Genomic DNA, 21,655 nt, shown 5'->3' with positions numbered 1-21,655 from the left:
TGTGTCAACAATAGCAGCGTAAGCTCGTATTAGCAAACTGCTATCAATGAGCCGCTAAAATAGGCCGTCTGCGTTGGCACTTATAACGATATCGCTTACATTTGGTTAATTTTAAAGTCACGACATGTACGTAAATAAAGTACTGTTGGCGGTTTCTGGATGTTTTTAGAGCATATAATGGGCGCAATAGAGGACCCTCAATCTGTTGACTCAATTGTTAGCTATTTATTTACGATTTGGAATGCATAAAAAAGCCAAGCATGTGTGTTCTTGTCTTACATAAGGTTTGTGAATCATAAATAGCACATCTCTTTCAAATCTTTGCGTATTTACAGCATGACTGATCTGATAGCATGGTCAGAGTGCAAAAGGGTTCCTCTAGTGATGTAGAATCTACAGAAATTGCTGAAGGTATTCGAAGCGGAATATTCAAAATGGCCAACTGAATTTCTCGCATTTTGTGATGTTTAGATGGTATTTTCACATACTTTGCGGATTGTAAATACAAGTGGATATGTTTTAATGGATACAATAAAACACAATTAAGCATATAAAGTCAACTTGTTTTTCCATTCTACTAGTACTTTAAGGAAATCTGGGCGGATCTCGTCCACCCCCAGGACACTGCCACCTTCACAACCTCAGCCCCAGAGATAAGAGAGCTCACCACGGAGTCCCTCGGCACTGCTTCCTCATAAGAAGACGTGTAGGTGGGATTGAGAAGATCTTTAAAGTATTTCTTCCACCGATTCACAACATTCAGAATCGAGGTCAGCAGCACACCATTCATACCAAACAAGGTGTTGACAATGCACTGCTTCTCCTTCCTGAGACGGCAGATGATGGTCCAAAATCTCTTTGAAGCCGTCCGGAAGTCGTTCTCGATGGCCTTGCCAAACTCCTCCAATGTTGGAGTTTTTGATTCGGCAACCGCCAAAGCGCACTCTGCTTAGCCTGTTGAAACCGCCTGCTGAGTCCCATGAGCCAAAAAGACTCGATAGGCATCACTCACCGCTGGTGTCCACCACAGCAGGTTCTGGGATTCCCCCCACAGACACCAACCACCTTGGGGTCATAGCTCCGATCAGAAGTCTCTACAATAGAGGCATGAAACATTACCCACTCGGACTCAAAGGCCCCCCTCCTCCTTCGGAAAATGTTCAAAGCTCTTTTGGTGGTGGGAATTGAAACTCTCTGACGGGAGACTCTGCCAGCTGTTCCCAGCAGACTTTCACAATGAGTTTGGGCCAACAAGGTCTAATCGGCGTCCTCCCTCACTAATGGAGCCAACTCACCACCAAGTAGTGATTGGTTGAAAGTTCCGTCCCTCTCTTCACCCGAGTGTCCAAGACATGGGACTGTAAGTCCGACGACATGACCAAAAAGCTGATCACCGAAATGCAGCCCAGGGTGTCCTTGTGCTTTGTAATGGACAATATATAACATGCACAAATGTCTTAACAACAAAACACCACCAGCGGCCGTTCCTTCCGATCACGCCTCTCCAGATCTCACTGTCTCTGCCAATGTGAGGGTTGGAGTCTCCCAGCAGGACAAAGGACAGCGCTTTCCAGTATTCCCTCTATTGAATCCAAAAAAGGGCAGGCACTCTGAACTACTGTTTGGCGTGCAAGCACAAACCACATTCAGGACCCTTACCCTCTTCCAGAGGTAGAGGGAGACCACCCTTTCGTCTACCGGGTCTGGGTCCAGAGAGGGGCGCCGGTGACCTGCATCCGGGCGAGGGAAACTTGTCTCAATGTTTTCTTGACTTCATTGGGGTATTTTAAGCTGCTCTCTATCGGGACCCTCACCTAGGACCTGTTTGAAAACCCTACCAGGGGCATAGAAGCCCCCGACAACTTAGGACATTGGGACACGCAAACACCCCTACCACTATAAGGTGGCAGCTCAGAAAGCAGCCTTCTCATTCATTCTTTTTTTGTTTTTCTAATAAATGCACACTTCTCATTCTTTTTTTCCTAATAAATGCAGGTCAATGCATACATTAGTAAAAAGATGAGTGAGGAGACTCCAACAGGTGTGCTCGGTGGTAAATTTCACTTTAAAATACACCTTGAATCCTTGCCAGGACTTAAGAAAAAAAATGTTAGCAGGTTTTGAGAAAATAAATGAGGTGCATTCAAGTAAAAACATTTTTTTAAGTGTATGACATTCTGACAGTAAAAGTGCATTTGTGTCAAAATATTTGGGTAGTTTTTTTCAGTTATTTTGAATAACGGAAGCAAGTATAAATTATTGCTATCATCAAAATTCAAAAGAGTGATTTGTTTGATTTAAGCATTTTTTATCGTTTGACAGTCTTCTCTCCCACAACACTTTCCTGCTCACTGACTGCGTCACGGCCAATTATACAAATTAGTCAACATCAGGGTTTCCCTTAATGTAACTGATCGTGGCGCAACACCACGGTAAAATAAACGCCGCCACGGCTTAAAATTTAATTATTTTTATTTTTTTATTTTTTTTTTTTTGGCATTATTGGCTTTATTTTAACAAAAAAATCTTACGGTACATTAAACATATGTTTCTTATTGAAATCGAATAACAATTTAGTCCCTAAATAAAATAGTGAACATACTAGACAACTTTTCTTTTATTATTAAGTAAACAAAGAAAGACTCCTTATTAGTCTGCCGACATATGCAGTAACATATTGTGTCATTTAATCCAACTTTTTTTATTGGCATTTTCAAATACAGAAAAAAGGGCATAAAATTTAATTTTTTACGTGAATACAATTTAAAATAATAGAACGGATTGTAGCCTCCAGAAGAAGTCACACACAGTCTGATGCTCTTTTTAACTCTTATTGCCAATCTTATGCTAACAACCGGCCCAGTTCCAACAGGTATTCCCTCCACACCCTTCCGTCTCTGTGCTTTAACTCCCAGGCACACAACAACACTTCTTAGTTCTCCGCCAATCCCCTTTCAGGCACAGACGGTGTGTGTGTTCGCGATCAAGGGAAAATGAACATTAAAACCACATGAACAAAAAAACATTGAACACCAGCAGGTCGTTAAGCATGAATGGATATACCATATATAGCCTAATATTTGGGCACTTTTGACTAGGGATGCACCGAAAACTTTGCCGCCAGAAAAAACTTTGACCGCCGAATGTCGTAACGAGGTAGGCAATATGCACGGGGTTGTCTGCAGTGGAGGCAGCATGTCTGCCATGTGGACGTACTTTAATATATCCCGGATATACCGTATTTTTCTGACTATAAGGCGCAGTTTTTTTCATAGATTGGCCGGGGGTGCGACTTACACTCAGGAGCGACTTATGTGTGAAATTATTAACATATTACCGTAAAATATCAAATAATATTATTTATCTCATTCACGTAAGAGACTAGACGTATAAGATTTCATGGGATTTAGCGATTAGGAGTGACAGATTGTTTGGTAAACGTATAGCACAGGGGTCACCAACGCGGTGCCCGCGGGCACCAGGTAGCCCGTAAGGACCAGATGAGTAGCCTGCCGGCCTGTTCTAAAAATAGCTCAAATAGCAGCACTTACCAGTGAGCTGCCTCTATTTTTTAAATTTTATTTATTTACTAGCAATCTGGTTTCGCTTTGCCCGACATTTTTAATTCTAAGAGAGACAAAACTCAAATAGAATTTCAAAATCCAAGAAAATATTTTAAAGACTTGGTCTTCACTTGTTTAAATAAATTCATTCATTTTTTTACTTTGCTTCTTATAACTTTCAGAAAGACAATTTTAGAGAAAAAATACAACCTTAAAAATAATTTTAGGATTTTTAAACACATATACCTTTTTACCTTTTAAATTCCTTCCTCTTCTTTCCTGACAATTTAAATCAATGTTCAAGTAAATGTATTTTTTTTTTTATTGTAAAGAATAATAAATACATTTTAATTTAATTCTTCATTTTAGCTTCTGTTTTTTCGACGAAGAATATTTGTGAAATATTTCTTCAAACTTATTATGATTAAAATTCAAAAAAATTATTCTGGCAAATCTAGAAAATCTGTAGAATCAAATTTAAATCTTGTTTCCAAGTCTTTTGAATTTATTTTAAAATTTTTGTTCCGGAAAATCTAGAAGAAATAATGATTTGTCTTTGTTAGAAATATAGCTTGGTCCAATTTGTTATATATTCTAACAAAGTGTAGATTGGATTTTAACCTATTTAAAACATGTCATCCAAATTCGAAAATTAATCTTAATCAGGAAAAATTACTAATGATGTTCCATAAATTCTTTTTTTAAGTTTTTGTCTTCTTTTTTTCGGTTGAATTTTGAATTTTAAAGATTCGAAATTGAAGATAAACTATGTTTCAAAATTTAATTGTCATTTTTTTCGTGTTTTCTCCTCTTTTAAACCGTTCAATTAAGTGTAAATATCATTAATTATTAATAATAACATAGAGTTAAAGGTAAATTGAGCAAATTGGCTATTTCTGGCAATTTATTTAAGTGTGTATCAAACTGGTAGCCCTTCGCATTAATCAGTACCCAAGAAGTAGCTCTTGGTTTCAAAAAGGTTGGTGACCCCTGGTATAGCATGTTCTATATGTTATACTTATTTGAATGACTCTTACCATAATATGTTACGTTAACATACCAGTTGGTTATTTATGCCTCATATAACGTACACTTATTCAGCCTGTTGTTCACTATTCTTTAGACATTTTAAATTGCCTTTCAAATGTCTATTCTTGCTGTTGGCTTTTATCAAATAAATTTCCCCAAAAAATGCGACTTATACTCCAGTGCGACTTATATATGTTTTTTTCCTTTTTTATTATGCATTTTCGGCCGGTGCGACTTATACTCCGGAGCGACTTATAGTCCGAAAAATACGGTACACGCGGACAGCCATCTACAAAATGTGCAAATATATTAAGATGACAGTGGAAGAGGAGAGAAAGTCCAACTAGAGCAGCAGCACAAAGCAAGTGTGACGTCATACTCGCTGCAGCTGTTTGTCGGGGACATCGAGGGAGTCTCCAAACACGAGTACAGTCTATAATAACACCAGAAAAAGATGCTAGATTTGTTGCTAGTCAAATTCTAATAAAGAAAAGTCGCTAAAATTAGCAGCAACAATTGAAAATAGAGCAAAATTATATTTAAAAAATATATGTAAATACTAATTAGTAATAACACATTTGTTTTTAAATGTATGTGTACTTTTTTTTAGCCTTTTTAAATAAATGTATAAATCATACGATGACGTCATGATGACCACACCACCACCGCAACGGGTATTTTGGCAATCTAGGGGTAACCCTGAATGTCATGTAGAAACCAACCCCCTCCACTAGTACAAAATAGACAGCAGTCCAGTGGGAGACAATCTATCTGATAGAGAACCTTACAAGAGCCTTCTGACAGAGCACCTGAGCAAGCCTGTTGCTATGACGATAAATGCAAATAAACACTAGGCATCTAACGTTTAAAATGTTGGCTGAAACAGTTCACATGGCAAAAGGCAACAAAAAAAGAATTACTGCGATAAACTAAATAATAGGTATTTGCGGTATCTTTTTTTCAAGCCGATACTGACACGATATCTTCCTGCTTCTCAAAACTAATACCGATACCTGATACTTATTTGTATCTCTTATTTTATAAATATAGATTTAACACTAGTGTGTGCATAGTTGGGCTGAAACAGTTCACATGGTAAAGGGCAACAAAAAAAGAATTACTCCGATAATCTAAGCAATAGGTATTTGCGGTATCTTTTTTCACGCCGATACTGACACGATATCTTCCTGCGTCTCAAAACTGATACCTGATACTTATTGTTATCTCTTATTTTGTAAATATAGATTCAACACTAGTGTGTGCATAGTTGGAGATAAGAAAGAGTCAAACAAAGGTGTATTTGACAAATTAGTAGGTTTGTCCTGAGTACTCAGTATCAGTATCAGTCAGTATCTTCAATGATGGTAAAGGGCTGGTGGTCGAGCGCCATCATTTCCATGATGAAATTACAGATCACTTTAACCCTCAGGTTGTCTCTGGTATACTTTTTGGACTTTCACAACTCTTCTGTGCTAGGGACAAGCCCTGGGCCTTTCTTAGCGGCTGCCTTTGGGGCAATTTCTTTAAGAAGCGCAGGCGTCCTTGTAGGCTTTCAAAAACACTGTCTTAGCAATGCTGCCGTTTCAGGGGGCTGATAAAGATTGATGTGTTGAAGCACAATGGTTTTTCCTTTCGAGCAAAACGTCCCATGCGATCGACGCCATGTTTGTTACAATGAGCTCGGGGAAAGTTTACGACAGACTTACAGCACAACAAGAAAAGCGCTTGATTTTCTCACCCTAACGCAGCTTCAATCCCACCTAATTGGAGCGTTTCTAATCAGCTCTCTAATCTTTTTTTTAAATTAATACACCCCTATTAATGAAATTAAAACACGGCTCGCATCATAACAGTACAAAGCAGGAAAGTCTAAAAGTTGAAATCTGAAATACATTTAAATGCTTAGCATATCTTGATTAAATGGCCTCGCCAACGACTGACCTAACATATTACAGTGTTGTTTTTGCGGGTGCATGTGTAACGGAGGCCAGCCACTGTGGCTGTGCAAGTGCACTGCAGATCGACTGATATGTTTTTTTTAGGACCAATACAGATAATTAGTAGTCAAGGAGGCCAATGATTAATACATGAAACCACTATCTATTTGCAGAAAAGCTTTGTGGAGGGGGGCATGGCCTGCAGGCCTGCCGCGGAATGGGGTGTGCCAGGACCGGCCTCGAAGACGGCGACAGGTGAGTAGATGGCCCAGGTGGGCCTTGTTATCTAATCACCTGTCGCCTTTATTAGCAGCAGCCGGTTTGAGACACGCTGTTGGAGTTGGAGTGGGAGCCAGAGAGAGACAGACACGAACTCAGAAAAAGACATTTTGCTGGAAAGCAAAAGCCTTGCACGATTGATGAAAATAAAACAGTGTTATACCCTGAATTCCAGGCTCTCCTGGCAGTATGTGGTGGTCTGAAGAACCCACTAGAGGGCAACTTCTACAAGGTTATTCAAACATGAATAGTATATGTCAGTAAACATATGGACAAGGCTTTAAGTTGGGTTTTTTACATATTTTTTTTAGAAAACGTCGGACCAGTAGCGACACGTTTTATGTTGTGATTCATTAGCCCCATAAAACATCAATGGATATCACAAACACTTTTATTACATGTGTCTAAGAGGAGCGTCAACCATACTTGCCAACCCTCCCGTTTTTAGCGGGAGACTCCCGGTATTCAGCGCCTCTCCCGATAACCTCCCGGCAGAAATTTTCTCCCGACAAACTCCCGGTATTCAGCCGGAGCTGGAGGCCACGCCCCCTCCAGCTCAATGCGGACCTGAGTGGGGACAGCCTGTTCTCACGTCCGCTTTCCCACAATATAAACAGCTTGCCTGCCCAATGACGTCATAACATCTACGGCTTTTAGAGAGTAGAGTGCACAACTGCGCACACAACAAGGAGACGAAGCAGAAGAACGAGGAAGTTACAGACATGGCGACGCCGTCGACGAGCAAGATGAAGAAATACGCTTGCAAGTTCCAAAATGAATGGAAACAAGAATTTCAGTTCATCCAGGACAGTTCGAAGGAGAAGGGGTATGTATGTTGCCTGTACATTTTGTAAAACAGACTTCTCCATTGAACACGGTGGCCGAAATGATATACTCATTCATGAACGGAGAAGTTAAACAGGACAATGCTGTCATCTACTGGATAGCCTGCAGAACACTGAAGTTCAAGTATTTATTTTATTTATATGTATACTAAATTAAATAAATATATATATATATATATATATATATATATATATATATATATATATATATATATATATATATATATATACATATATATATATATATATATATATATATATATATATACATATATATATATATATATATATATATATATATATATATATATATATATATATATATATATATATATATATATATATATATATATATATATATATATATACATATATATATATATATATATATATATATATATATATATATATATATGGGCAGCACGGTGGAAGAGGGGTTAGTGCATCTGCCTCACAATATGAAAGTCCTGAGTAGTCGTGAGTTCAATCCCGGCTTCGGGATCTTTCTGTGTGGAGTATGCATGTCCTCCCTGTGACTGCGTGGGTTCCCTCCGGGTACTCCGGCTTCCTCCCACCTCCAAAGACATGCACCTGGGGATAGGTTGATTGGCAACACTAAATTGGCCCTAGTGTGTGAATGTGAGTGTGAATGTTGTCTGTCTATCTGTGTTGGCCCTGCGATGAGGTGGCCACTTGTCCAGGGTGTACCACGCCTTCCGCCCGATTGTAGCTGAGATTGATTGATTGTTTGTTTGTCACTGAAGGCATACAAAACTACTACGTGAAATAACTGAAAACCTGTTTTTTATATTCTAGTTTCTTCAAAATAGCCCCCTTTGCTCTGATTACTGCTTTGCACAATATTGGCATTCTCTCGATGAGCTACAAGAGGTAGTCACCTGAAGTGGTTTTCACCTCACAGAAGGCATAGTTTTGATGCCTTCAGTGACAATCTACAATCAGCAGTCATGAAAATAAACAAAACGCATTAAATGATAACGTGTGTCAAAACTTTTGGCCTGTACTGTATATATTGTTTTATCTTTTGCCATATTTTCAATTGTTTTTTTGTACACGGTACTTTGTTGAGTTTTTCAAGTGTTTCCAGACTTTTTAATGACTTTATTTTAATCAAAAAACAATAACAACAAATCAAGCATCGTCTTCTGGTGTTATTATAAAATGTACTCGTGTTTGGACACTCTTGAGTTCTGTTCCTCGATGTCCCTAACTAAAGAGGCTAGCTGCAGTGAGCATGACGTCACACTTGCTTGGTGCGGTTGCTCCAGTTGGACTTTCTCTTATTAAAAGCCGCCACTGTCCTCTTCATATTTGCATATTTTGTAGATGGCTGTACGCGGGTACATCTGCAATACATATAAAAAACTACGTCCACATCACAGACATACTGACAACGCTCAAAACAGTCACAATGTTGTGCGTTTTGTGTACAACTGGTTTCAGTAGCGCGGTTTTCGGTGATCAAAGTCTGTTTTTGGTGGTCAAGTTTTCAGTACATCACTTGTCAATAGTGTGCAAATAATAGGCTACATATATCAATTATTTACGGCAGGGGTGTCAAACGTACGGCAAACAGGAGTTGGCAACGTATATAAAAATGAGCCGAAATTTTGGAATGAAAGAAACTGCTGTTCTAAATGTGTCCACAAGATGTCACAATAGCAATTATTTGTATCTCTGTAGATTATGCTACATATGTCAAAAATATAAACCACAAGATGTTAGTGCACCAGTACAGGAAAATGAGCAAACTACATAAATAACATCCTGTAATTTGATTTTGATATCATTTTTTTATCTTGATAGATTGAAAATTAACAGTAATGAGTTGACTGATGAACATTATCACATAATTCAGAAATTATAAATAACAACAAATAAAGATAGAATACCATTAACCACAACATATAAGTGTAAAAAAAAAACAACAACATTGAGATTTGTACATTTTCAGAACAATTGTCTTTATTTTGAAGTTATTGTGCCGTGATTTTACCAGTCCGGCCCACTTGAGAGTAGATTTTTCTCCATGTGGCCCCCGATCTAAAATTAGTTTGACACCCCTGCTTTACAGTAACGACCAGCTAATGTTAAAGGCCTACTGAAACCCACTACTACCGACCACGCAGTCTGGTAGTTTATATATCAATGATGAAATCTTAACATTATAACACATGCCAATACGGCCGGGTTAACTTATAAAGTGACATTTTAAATTTGCCGCTAAACTTCCGGTTCGAAACGCCTCTGAGGATGACGTATGCGCGTGACGTAGACCGGGGAACACGGGTATGCCTTCCACATTGAAGCCAATACGAAAAAGCTCTGTTTTCATTTCATAATTCCACAGTATTCTGGACATCTGTGTTCGTGAATCTGTTTCAATCATGTTCATTGCATTATGGAGAAGGAAGCCGAGCAAGCAAAGAAGAAAGTTGTCGGTGCGAAATGGACGTATTTTTCGAACGTAGTCAGCCACAACAGTACACAGCCGGCGCTTCTTTGTTTACATTCCCGAAAGATGCAGTCAAGATGGAAGAACTCGGATAACAGAGACTCTAACCAGGAGGACTTTTGACTTGGATACACAGACGCCTGTAGAGAACTGGGACAACACAGACTCTTACCAGGATTACTTTGATTTGGATGACAAAGACGCAGACGTGCTACTGTGAGTATGCAGCTTTGGCTTTTTTTTGCGTATGTACGTAACTTTTTTTAAATATATAAGCCTTATGAACCTTGGGTTAGGTGAACGGTCTTTTGGGCTGAGTGATTGTGTGTGTTGATCAGGTGTTTGAATTGTATTGGCGTGTTCTATGGAGCTAGGAGCTAGCAGAGGAGCTAGGAGCTAGCATAACACGTACCGTACCGTACGTGCGCGTCACGTACGTAACTTTTTCAAAATATATAAGCTTTATGAACCTTGGGTTAGGTAAACGGTCTTTTGGGCTGAGTGATTGTGTGTGTTGATCAGGTGTTTGAATTGTATTGGCGTGTTCTATGGAGCTAGGAGCTAGCAGAGGAGCTAGGAGCTAGCATAACACGTACCGTACCGTACCTGCGCGTCACGTACGTACCTTTTTAAAAATATATAAGCTTTATGAACCTTGGGTTAGGTGAACGGTCTTTTGGGCTGAGTGATTGTGTGTGTTGATCAGGTGTTTGAATTGTATTGGCGTGTTCTATGGAGCTAGGAGCTAGCAGAGGAGCTAGGAGCTAGCATAACAAACACGCAGGTGTTATTATGCAGGATTAATTTGTGGCATATTAAATATAAGCCTGGTTGTGTTGTGGCTAATAGAGTATATATATGTCTTGTGTTTATTTACTGTTGTAGTCATTCCCAGCTGAATATCAGGTACCGTGAGTATGCAGCCTTGGCTGCTAAACATTCGATAACTTGACCGTATGTGCGCGTCACGTACGTAACTTTTTAAAAATATATAAGCTTTATGAACCTTGGGTTAGGTAAACGGTCTTTTGGGCTGAGTGATTGTGTGTGTTGATCAGGTGTTTGAATTGTATTGGCGTGTTCTATGGAGCTAGGAGCTAGCAGAGGAGCTAGGAGCTAGCATAACAAACACGCAGGTGTTTTTATGCAGGATTAATTTGTGGCATATTAAATATAAGCCTGGTTGTGTTGTGGCTAATAGAGTTTATATATGTCTTGTGTTTATTTACTGTTGTAGTCATTCCCAGCTGAATATCAGGTCACCCCCGGCTCTCACAGCATCTTCCCTATCTGAATAGCTTCAACTCCCCACTAGTCCTTCACTTGCACTTTACTCATCCACAAATCTTTCATCCTCGCTCAAATTAATGGGGAAATTGTCGCTTTCTCGGTCCGAATCTCTCTCACTTCATGCGGCCATCATTGTAAACAATAGGGAACTTTGCGTATATGTTCAACTGACTACGTCACGCTACTTCCGGTAGGTGCAAGCCTTTTTTTTATCAGATACCAAAAGTTGCAATCTTTATTGTCGTTGTTCTATACTAAATCCTTTCAGCAAAAATATGGCAATATCGCGAAATGATCAAGTATGACACATAGAATAGATCTGCTATCCCCGTTTAAATAAAAAAAATTCATTTCAGTAGGCCTTTAATGTTTTAGGTTTGTGTGGTTTGGATTTGATGTCAGTTTTTCCCATGGTTGCAAACACACCATCCGCGCCTGAAATGTGATTGGCGGAGAATGAGGAAGTGTTGTTTTGAGACTTTGAGACTCACGAGACGAAAGCGTTTGCACAGGAGGTAAAGCCTGTTGGAATTGTGCCGTTTGTTATCATAAAATTGGTAATAAAAGTTCAAAATAGTGTCGGACTGTGTGATTTTTTCTGGCGGCTACGATATATTGTATTACTTTATTTGTTTTGAAGTAAAAGAAAAAAACTTATTTTCAAGGTGTGGCTGTAATAAAAATGCCATGGTGGCGCGCCACATTCAATTACATTAAGGGGAAACCCTGAAGTTGTATTTAGTCACAGGACTTTTGAATAAACAAAGTGGCAACCGTGCAGCAAACATTGTTCGAACTATCTGAGTACACAAGGGGTCTCAGTCTTACCGCTAAAAGTAGATACGAACAAAACATCTAATTATGCAATATAATGAATCCATATACCTGAACAAAAAATTATCCGTCGGGCGCGTTGCCAGACGAACTACCTGGTGCTTCAGACGTCATTCTACGCGCCAAAACAGATGGAAACTTGGAAAAGCATGGAGGCCTACAACTCCTTTGTGTGTGGCTGGGTCAAGGAAATTGGTTTCAAGACTACCGGATAAACATTAGGAGTGCAACGGTACACAAAATTCACGGTTTAGTTCGGTTCAATATTTTAGTGTCCCGGTGTGATATTTTTTTCAGTAAAAAAAAAAAAAAAATTTCAATGCCTTTTTTTCTACTTGTAGTTTATTAAAATCATCAACATTTTTGTTTCAACTCAAAAGTACAGTTTTTAAATGAAATTAAATGTATCTGGTGCAGCTATACCTGCCCCCTTTTCTGCCGTGCATACAGCACCTTGTAAAAAACTATAATAATAATAATAACATAAATGCATCTGTAAAATCACCCATCTTTTGTGGTGCATTCTTAGCAGCAGAGTAACAGGGGGTGCTGTCTCTAATTGGGCTTGTGTCTTGTACAGAGCAGGAACTACAGTTATCGTGAAGGAATCTTGTAACGGGACTCAAGTGTCCGCAGCAAACCCGACATTTTCCACAACAGAATCAGAATCAGAAGAGTTTTTATTGCCATTGTTTGAGAACGGGTTCACAAACTAGGAATTTTACTTGGCGCAATCGTGCAACATAAAACACATATAACACAGAATAGAATAACATGAGCTGTAACTGAGCTGTCAGATGTGCCATAAAATGGTTGCATGTTGAAAGCAATAAAAATAGCAATCGCTAGATCGATTTATTTTGCCCTCTTTGAATGTACAAATTACTCTCTAAATGCTATTGGTAAATTTCGTAGCCTGTGTCTTGTTGCTCCTTGTTTTTTTTTTTGTTCCACCTATTTTCCGCATCAGGGTGATATCGGCGTAAAAGTGTTGTCATGTTTGATGTATTTCCATTGTTCTAGTTTATCGTGTGACACTTGCGACATACCATTGTGTTTTTGTCCACAACACGCTTGCCATCCAACCTGACTCTCTCCAGATCCTGGATGTCTTGTCTTGGTTTCTTCTGTCTTGTGAATTGCATGTTTTAGTTTGAAAAGTAACTCCTCTCGTTTCAGGTCACTTGCCCTTCCTTTTGTGTCATCAGTCAACGTCATCCCTGACCCCTGATTGTTTCCACCTGTTCCCCATTACCCTCATGTGTCTTATAAGCCCACGCCTCCCTTTGTTCTGTGCCAGATTGTCTCGTTTATTTGTGCCTCTCTAGCTTCCTGTCCATGCCTTTCCTCATCTCGTGTTTGAATACCTTGATCCTGAATTCCTTCGTTGATATTTTGAGTTTTCTTTTTCTCCTCCTCAGCAGAGTGATTTTTGTGTTATTTAGTTTTGTAGCCGAAGTGGTGAGTTTTCAGTTTTTCTTACAGTTCTTCCTTTTCCTCAATTTTTTGAGTGACATTTTTTGTTAACCTTTATTAGATTAGAGACAGTGTGGAAGCTTCACAGCCATTGTTTCTTCCTCCTGTTGGAGCGTTTTTTGTTTATAATAAATTTCATAGAATATACGGCGCCAAGTATAATTCGTTATTGTTTTTGTGTTTTCCTCCTTTTGGAGTGATTTTCGGTTGTTCCTTTTTTTTGGAACATTTTTCGCCGACTAGTTTAGCTATATTGAATTGCCCTGACTCTGGAGGTGAAAGGAAGCTTTCAAAATAAAAGCCTGCCGAATTAATCCCTACTCTGCATCTGAGTCCTATCTTTTGACCAAGCCTGACAGATCCTTGTAGTTTGCTGAGCTCCACACAAGTATCTAGGACTTCTCAATAGGAGATGTATTTCAGAAGGCGGGGCCTTGTAAAAAAAATGATTGTATGTGATTGGATAAACCACTTGTCCGTTATCTTGAATGACGTGCTACCTTCACCACTCACATCGAAATCAAGCCGTGACGCTGATGAGAGCGACGCTGGGAAATAAAAAACAGAACAGCCGACATATTGGATAACGACAGAGCGAAAAGTTAATAAATGCGTTCAAAACCGTTCTATGTTCATCTTTTAAAGAATTAATATTCGATAAGATTCGACAACACAGTTGCAATTGCAGAATCAATGTCAGCACACGACTCCTCGCTCCGTGCCGCCACTGACAAACAGTCGCTTCGGCGCTACGTCACATCTATGAAATCCCGCCCGGCGATCCTGATTGGTTCATTATTTTTTGCTATCTTGAAGGAGTTTGCATTGCCTTCGAGCCCAGATCCTTGTGTGGAGCTCAGCGAACTAAAAGGATCTTGCGAGAGTCAGGTTACTTGCCATCAGGGTGTTAGCCATTGGCAGACCCGTCAGCGATCCTGTTCTGTCTCCCTGTAATGTTTGTCTGATCTTGAATAGGATTGTGCTGAAAATCATAATTTCCCCTCCGGAATTATTAAAGTATTTCTGATTCTGATTGAGTTCACGACTTGGGCTTGTAGCTCAATATTTAGCGCTCTAACACGCTCATTTGGAGGACCCAGGTCTGAGCCCCGGGTGAACGGAAGCAGCATTTTTAGGCGTGTGTTGACGACTTTTTCTAAAAACTCAACTGCAGTAACAGACAATTTACTCGCTGTGTACACAAATGCACCCTCGGACCACTACAACTACACGTTATGTAGCACAGACTAACATATGGTAGGAAAGAAACAAGTTAACCATAGTGTCATCACTCCTTGTAACGTCCATTAGGACCAATAAATGTCAATGTAACAAACACGATCATACAGGGTGTAGGTCTGAGCACGGCATTGCTCCACCATTACATCATCAGCAGCAGAGGTTCCTGTCGGCTCTCATAAAGTTTATGTTACATTCCCACCAATTTAGGTCACAAAATGTCATAAAAGCAGGGTGTCGGGGGGTTGAAAGAAGGAGAGCGAGAGCGGAATCCTAAAAGTATTCCCCCCGGCGCCGACACACACAAAACGGGCAAGAGAAACGGTTAATTACCTTGTTGAGCTCTTCTATTCGCCGGATCAGGTAAGGGTTACTGGAGGAGTTCTCGAAAAACACGTAATCTGCAAGAACGGGGAAAACACAGTTTTTATTATTTTGCAACTAAATACACACGTTACTCACAAAAAGTTAGTGTTTAAAGGGAAATTTCACACTGAATGCAAGAAGCGTGAGGATGTGACAAGAACCAGGAAGTGTTATAAAGGCAAGAACGTCCCAACCGGAGGAGTCTCCAAAGGATCCAGCCTCTCGTCAACTGCATAAGGTTGGGCTGGGCGCCTCTGAGGATGCGGATACTGAAATACCAGATCTTTATTCTCTAATATCGATTCTCAAACCAAACTTTTTTTTTTTTTTAATGTAGATTGAAACACCTTTCTTTGTAGATGACTTTGGCAGCTTCTTAGCAGCCAGCCTTTTTCAAAAACTATTTCAAAACATCGTCGGAGTGATGTTGCTCTTTAAATTGGTTGATAAGGTTTGATGTGTTGACACGAGAGGCTTTTTCTTTCCTTGCGTAATTGTTTGCAGAACGTTTGGCGAAATATGACAACAAATGTCTTTACCTGAAACAGCGAAGAAGTTCCAAATGATCAACGCTATGTTTGTTTACAATGAGCTCAGAGGAAGTTGCCAACATGAGTATAGGACAGGCCAGGGCACTTATTTTGACTCTAATACAAAACCTCACAATAATGTCTGATTGAATGCTAAAAACGTTATGACAGACCGCCATAAAAAATGGAATGGAATTTAAATTTTTTTTACTGAATGAGACACCCAGAATGTACATGAAAATAAAGAATGTGGGATTTACAATATTAACTATGAACGATACAACACTGAATATTGACAACATATGAACGTCACACCCTTTCTCGATCGACATATTTTACAATCAAGCCAAACACAACAAAAATGCAACAAACACAGCGAAATATGAACGCAGTGGTTAAAAAACAACAACACCTACAATCTGATACATCTGATACATCACTAAGCTTTAGAACTTTGGTGTAAAAATCTTCTTCCACGTCTGTCCATGACACCCGCATTTCAGACTGGACGTACTGAAAACACTCTGTGGAAACGCTCCCCACCCACACTGTTTGGTGCCTCGTCTGAACTGCTGTGACTTAAATGACCATAGTAACTCATTAGATGACCATAGTAACTCATTAGATGACCATAGTATTACCATAGTAACTAGTACATCATGCAGAAGCGCAGATTCCAACCATTGAAATACTTTCTATAGTTCAAGACTTACGGTCATTTGAAAACATCACTGCACATCATAATGGCAGCTACAGTTTCCATCTTAAAGATCTAAAAAAAAATTATTTGGGAACGCCCGGCGGGCCAGATTGAAAATCTTAACAGGCCTTAATTTGCCCAGGTCTGGGAGAGGAGAAAAGGAGCGCTTGATTCGCTCACCCTAGCTCACCCTAATGCACCTACAGCACTGCACAGGTAATTGTTTTCATGGAGCATTTTCTTTCTTTTTTATATTCAATATCAAAGCTTTTTTTGAATGTTATCAGACTTATCGGTGTGATGTCATAATCCCTCATACCAGCACGATAATTATTAGGGGTATTAAAAAAAATTTATTTTCCGATTAATCGCAATACTTATTTGGAACGATTCTAAATATTTACTTTAGCAAAAATAAGGGTACTCCGGCTTCCTCCCACCTGCAAAGACATGCACCTGGGGATAGTTGATTGGCAACACTAAATTTGCCCTTGTGTGTGAATGTGAGTGTGAATGATGTCTGTCTATCTGTGTTGGCCCTGTAATGAGGTGGCGACTTGTCCAGGGTGTACCCCGCCTTCCGCCCGAATGCAGCTGAGATAGGCTCCAGCACCCCCCGCGACCTTGAACGGGACATGCGGTAGAAAATGGATGGATGGAAGTGTTGGATACTTCTCTTGTTGCCTTATTTGTGTTTGACTTTATTAAATGTTTGGGAAGACTTTTATCAAACAAAACCAGTTCTCTTTTAAGTAATATAGAAATTGATCAGAGCTGTTAATCTATTATCATTATATTATCACGCAAGTGTTTAGACTTAGACAACCTTTAATGATCCACAAGGGAAATTGTTCCACACAGTAGCTCAGTTACAAAGGATGGAAAGGATAATGCAGGTATAAAGTACACTAAAAATGTACCGTAGTTGCAATATAAAACATAACATATATCTAATATTTACATATTATATATACAGTGTATGATATATACTGATATGTTATATAATATATACAATATATAACAATTACCATGTACAATATTACAGTATAAGCATTATAAACAAAGAGGTAGCTAACATAGAAGCGGTCAGGTAATAGACAGATATCACGCTTACTTGTCAGAAAACACAATGAAATAAATATAATTTCAAAGTATGACTTGCTTGTAGCTGAGTGACAAGGTCTACATGAGATAAGTCTACACAAAGTAGTTAATTTTGATTTTAGTCTGTTTCGAGGACAACTTTGCACTAATGCGCTTGCTCAGTAGCGATGGGTAGCTCTTAATGACCAAAGCCGCTCACTTCAACAGACCACCGGGAATGTTGTAGTTTACGTAGAACCACGTCAAACCCAGATTCCGATCTAACAAAGGTCTTAACTCATTCCCCTTCTATGCCACATCAATATGGAATGCACTCCCAACAGGTGTAAAAGAGTGCATCCTCCTTCAAAACCGCACTAAAAGAACACCTCCAGGCAACTACAACCCTAGCCTAACCCCCTACCCCCACCACATCCCACCTCCCCGGATTGTAAATAATCAAATGTATATACTTGTTCTTGTGCTTTCTGAGCTCACTATGTTCACTGCTCGCTGTACATATCCTACGAAGTGAGAACTACACTCTTACAATGTCCATTTCTCTGATGATATAACTGAAGTATGCTGATAGCAACCCAACCTAACCCCCCCGCCCCAACCCCCTCCACATGCCACCCCCCGGATTGTAAATAATGTAAATAACTCAATGTATATACTCTGATGATTAACTTGTGTGATGACTGTATTATGCTGATTAGAGATGTCCGATAATGGCTTTTTTGCCGATATTCCGATATTGTCCAACTCTTAATTACTGATTCTGATATCAACCGATACCGATATATACAGTCGAGGAATTAACATATTATTATGCCTAATTTTGTTGTGATGCCCAACTGGATGGATTAAACAATGTAACAAGGTTTTCCAAAATAAATCAACTCAAGTTATGGAAAAAAATGCCAGCATGGCACTGCCATATTTATTATTGAAGTCACAAAGTGCATTATTTTTTTTAAACATGCCTCAAAACAGCAGCTTGGAATTTGGGACATGCTCTCCCAGAGAGCATGAGGAGGTTGAGGTGGGCAGGGTTGGGGGGGGCAGGGTTGGGGGGGGCAGGGTTTTAGGTAGGGGGTAGCGGAGGTGTATATTGTAGCGTCCCGGAAGAGTTAGTGCTGCAAGGGGTTCTGGGTATTGGTTCTGTTGTGTTTATGTTGTGTTACGGTGCGGATGTTCTACCGAAATGTGTTTGTCATTCTTGTTTGGTGTGGGTTCACAGTGTGGCGCATATTTGTAACAGTGTTAAAGTTGTTTATACGGCCACCCTCAGTGTGACCTGTATGGCTGTTCACCAAGTATGCCTTGCATTCACTTGCGTGTGTGAAAAGCCGTGGGTATTATGTGATTGGGCCGGCACGCAAAGGCAGTGCCTTTAAGGTTTATTGCCGCTCTGTACTTCGTCCGTGTACCACTCCGTACAGCGGCGTTTTAAAAAGTCATACATTTTACTTTTTGAAACCGATACCGATAATTTCCGATATTACATTTTAAAGCGTTTATCGGCCAATAATATCGGGCTGCCGATATTATCGAACATCTCTAATGCTGATAGTATATACCGTATTTTTCGGACTATAAGTCGCAGTTTTTTTTTCATAGTTTGGCCGGGGGTGTGACTTATACTCAGGAGCGACTTATGTGTGAAATGATTAATACATTACCATAAAATATCAAACAATATTATTGATCTCATTCACGTAAGAGACTAGACGTATAAGATTTCATGGGATTTAGCGATTAGGAGTGACAGATTGTTTGGTAAACGTATAGCATGTTCTATATGTTATAGTTATTTGAATGACTCTTACCATAATATGTTACGTTAACATACCAGGCACGTTGTCAGTTGGTTATTTATGCCTCATATAACGTACACTTATTCAGCCTGTTGTTCACTATTCTTTATTTATTTTAAATTGCCTTTCAAATGTCTATTGTTGGTGTTGGCTTTTATCAAATACATTTCCCCCCAAAAATGCGATTTATACTCCAGTGCGACTTATATATGGTTTTTTTCCTACTTTATTATGCATTTTCGACAGGTGCGACTTATACTCCGGTGCGACTTTTTAGACCAGTTGATCTGCCGTTACTTTTCTTTTCTTTTCTACTCTGCTCCCAACCCGGGGTGGACCGCTAGCCTGTTCATCAGATGGGGACATCTCTACGCTGCTGACCCGTCTCCGCTCGGGATGGTTCCTGCTGGCCCCACCATGGACTGGACTTTCGCTGATGTGTTGGACTTTCACAATATTATGTCAGACCCACTCGACATCCATTGCTTTCGGTCTCCCCTAGAGAGGGGGGGGGGGGGGGGGGGGTTACCCACACATGCGGTCCTCTCCAAGGTTTCTCATAGTCATTCACATTGACGTCCCACTGGGGTGAGTTTTCCTTGCCCGTATGTGGGCTCTGTACCGAGGATGTCGTTGTGGCTTGTACAGCCCTTTGAGACACTTGTGATTTAGGGCTATATAAATAAACATTGATTGATTGATTGATTGACTTACACTCCGAAAAATACAGTATATACTCTGATTATTAACTTGTGTGATGACTGTATTATGCTGATAGTATATATTTGTACCATGAATTGATTAACATGGACCCCGACTTAAACAAGTTGAAAAACTTATTCGGGTGTTACCATTTAGTGGTCAATTGTACGGAATATGTACTGTACTGTGCAACCTACTAATAAACGTTTCAATCAATCAATCAAAAAAAAAACTGAATGCACCAGGAGAAGCTTGTGTGGGCAAAGTGGACACTTGAACGCAAACTTTAGTATTAATGCGCATGCTCAGTAGTCTTAATGACAAATCCCGCTCACTTCGACAGATCACCGGGAATGTTGTAGTTTACGTAGAACCTGAATGCACCAGGAGACACTTGTGTGGGCAAAGTGGACACTTGAACGCAACAGTGACAAAAAGTGGTTGAATTAAAAAAAGTGTCCGGGATTGAGATGCCTTACGTGCCACTATGAAGCATAAACTCGCCGCTTTAGAGGCGTCTGCCAGACGGGGCATACATAGGTGTGTGTGAGCTTCATCAAGGCCGACGCCATGAAGCGAGACAATCATTTTTTTGATGATGAATTCCGGTGGGCTGCTAACGAGCTAGCTCGCCAGCTAAGCCAATTTGCGAATTAATTGCACTTTTGGAGAGGGTGGTTGGACTGTGAGGCGATAGCCGGCATTATGGCGGGTCCGTGTTGCCATCTTAAACGCTGTTAGTGAGTGTTTCTGTTGAGATATGTGCTAAATAAGGACTCGCACTAATGGCTGCGTGCCAATGGAGGCAAATACAAAGACTCTAACACTCACACACACTGTGGTCGTGATAACGTTGACTTTTAATATAAATACACTATCAATGCCCAGGGGAGTCTTCGTAACTTTTGTGCGGGCATACAGCAAGAAGGTGACGACGTCCTCCGTATTAAAAAAAAATGTTTACATTCTAAAGCTAAGCTAGCCTTAGCATGCTAGCGGCTAGCATGCTAAGGCTAGCCGGGCCTGACCCATTTTGGATCCCAAATATTTTGAATTTTTTTCCCCCTCCACCTTTTGCTCAATTATCGCGTCGGCTTAGCCAGGGGGTGTCCGGGCCGCCTGGGTTCGCCGTTAAAAGTAGCCGCATAACGGCACAGTTATAACCACCCCCCTCAAGCCCCGTGTGTGCCCCAACCGGACGAGTTTAATAAGAGAAAAAGATCCACATTGACATACATACCTCCGACCCGGTACATGTTGGCCGCCATTTCTGCCCTCCCGGAGTGTTAACGTGAAACATCAACTAAAGGGGGAAAAACGGCATAAATAAATAAAAAGTATATTAAAAGGGGAGGGGGTTTAGAAATAAGAGCGTTGGTATATGCTCGGTGCGATTCCGGATGTGGCACCCGATCGCCAGTTTTTTTTTTTTTTTTTTTTTTTTTTTTGAGTCAATTCAACCCCCCTCGCCTGGTGTTCACGACAG

General features: G+C 40.0%; 1 protein-coding gene across 1 annotated transcript in view; it reads right to left on the bottom strand.

The window, feature by feature from the left end:
* The window catches only part of mta3 (metastasis associated 1 family, member 3), a 70,299-nt gene extending 48,644 nt beyond the window's left edge, over positions 1-21,655 (bottom strand). Inside the window, exons 1-2 of the mRNA XM_062055410.1 lie at positions 21,410-21,655; positions 15,302-15,369 (exon numbers count right to left, since the gene is read on the bottom strand). Coding sequence (XP_061911394.1) covers positions 15,302-15,369; positions 21,410-21,437 — 96 coding nt within the window. The 5' untranslated portion in view covers positions 21,438-21,655. The remainder of the gene's footprint in view (positions 1-15,301; positions 15,370-21,409) is intronic.

The sequence above is a fragment of the Entelurus aequoreus genome, linkage group LG08, assembly GCF_033978785.1.
Source record: "Entelurus aequoreus isolate RoL-2023_Sb linkage group LG08, RoL_Eaeq_v1.1, whole genome shotgun sequence".
Lineage (NCBI taxonomy): Eukaryota > Metazoa > Chordata > Actinopteri > Syngnathiformes > Syngnathidae > Entelurus > Entelurus aequoreus.
This window is presented reverse-complemented; position numbering and strand designations above follow the sequence as displayed.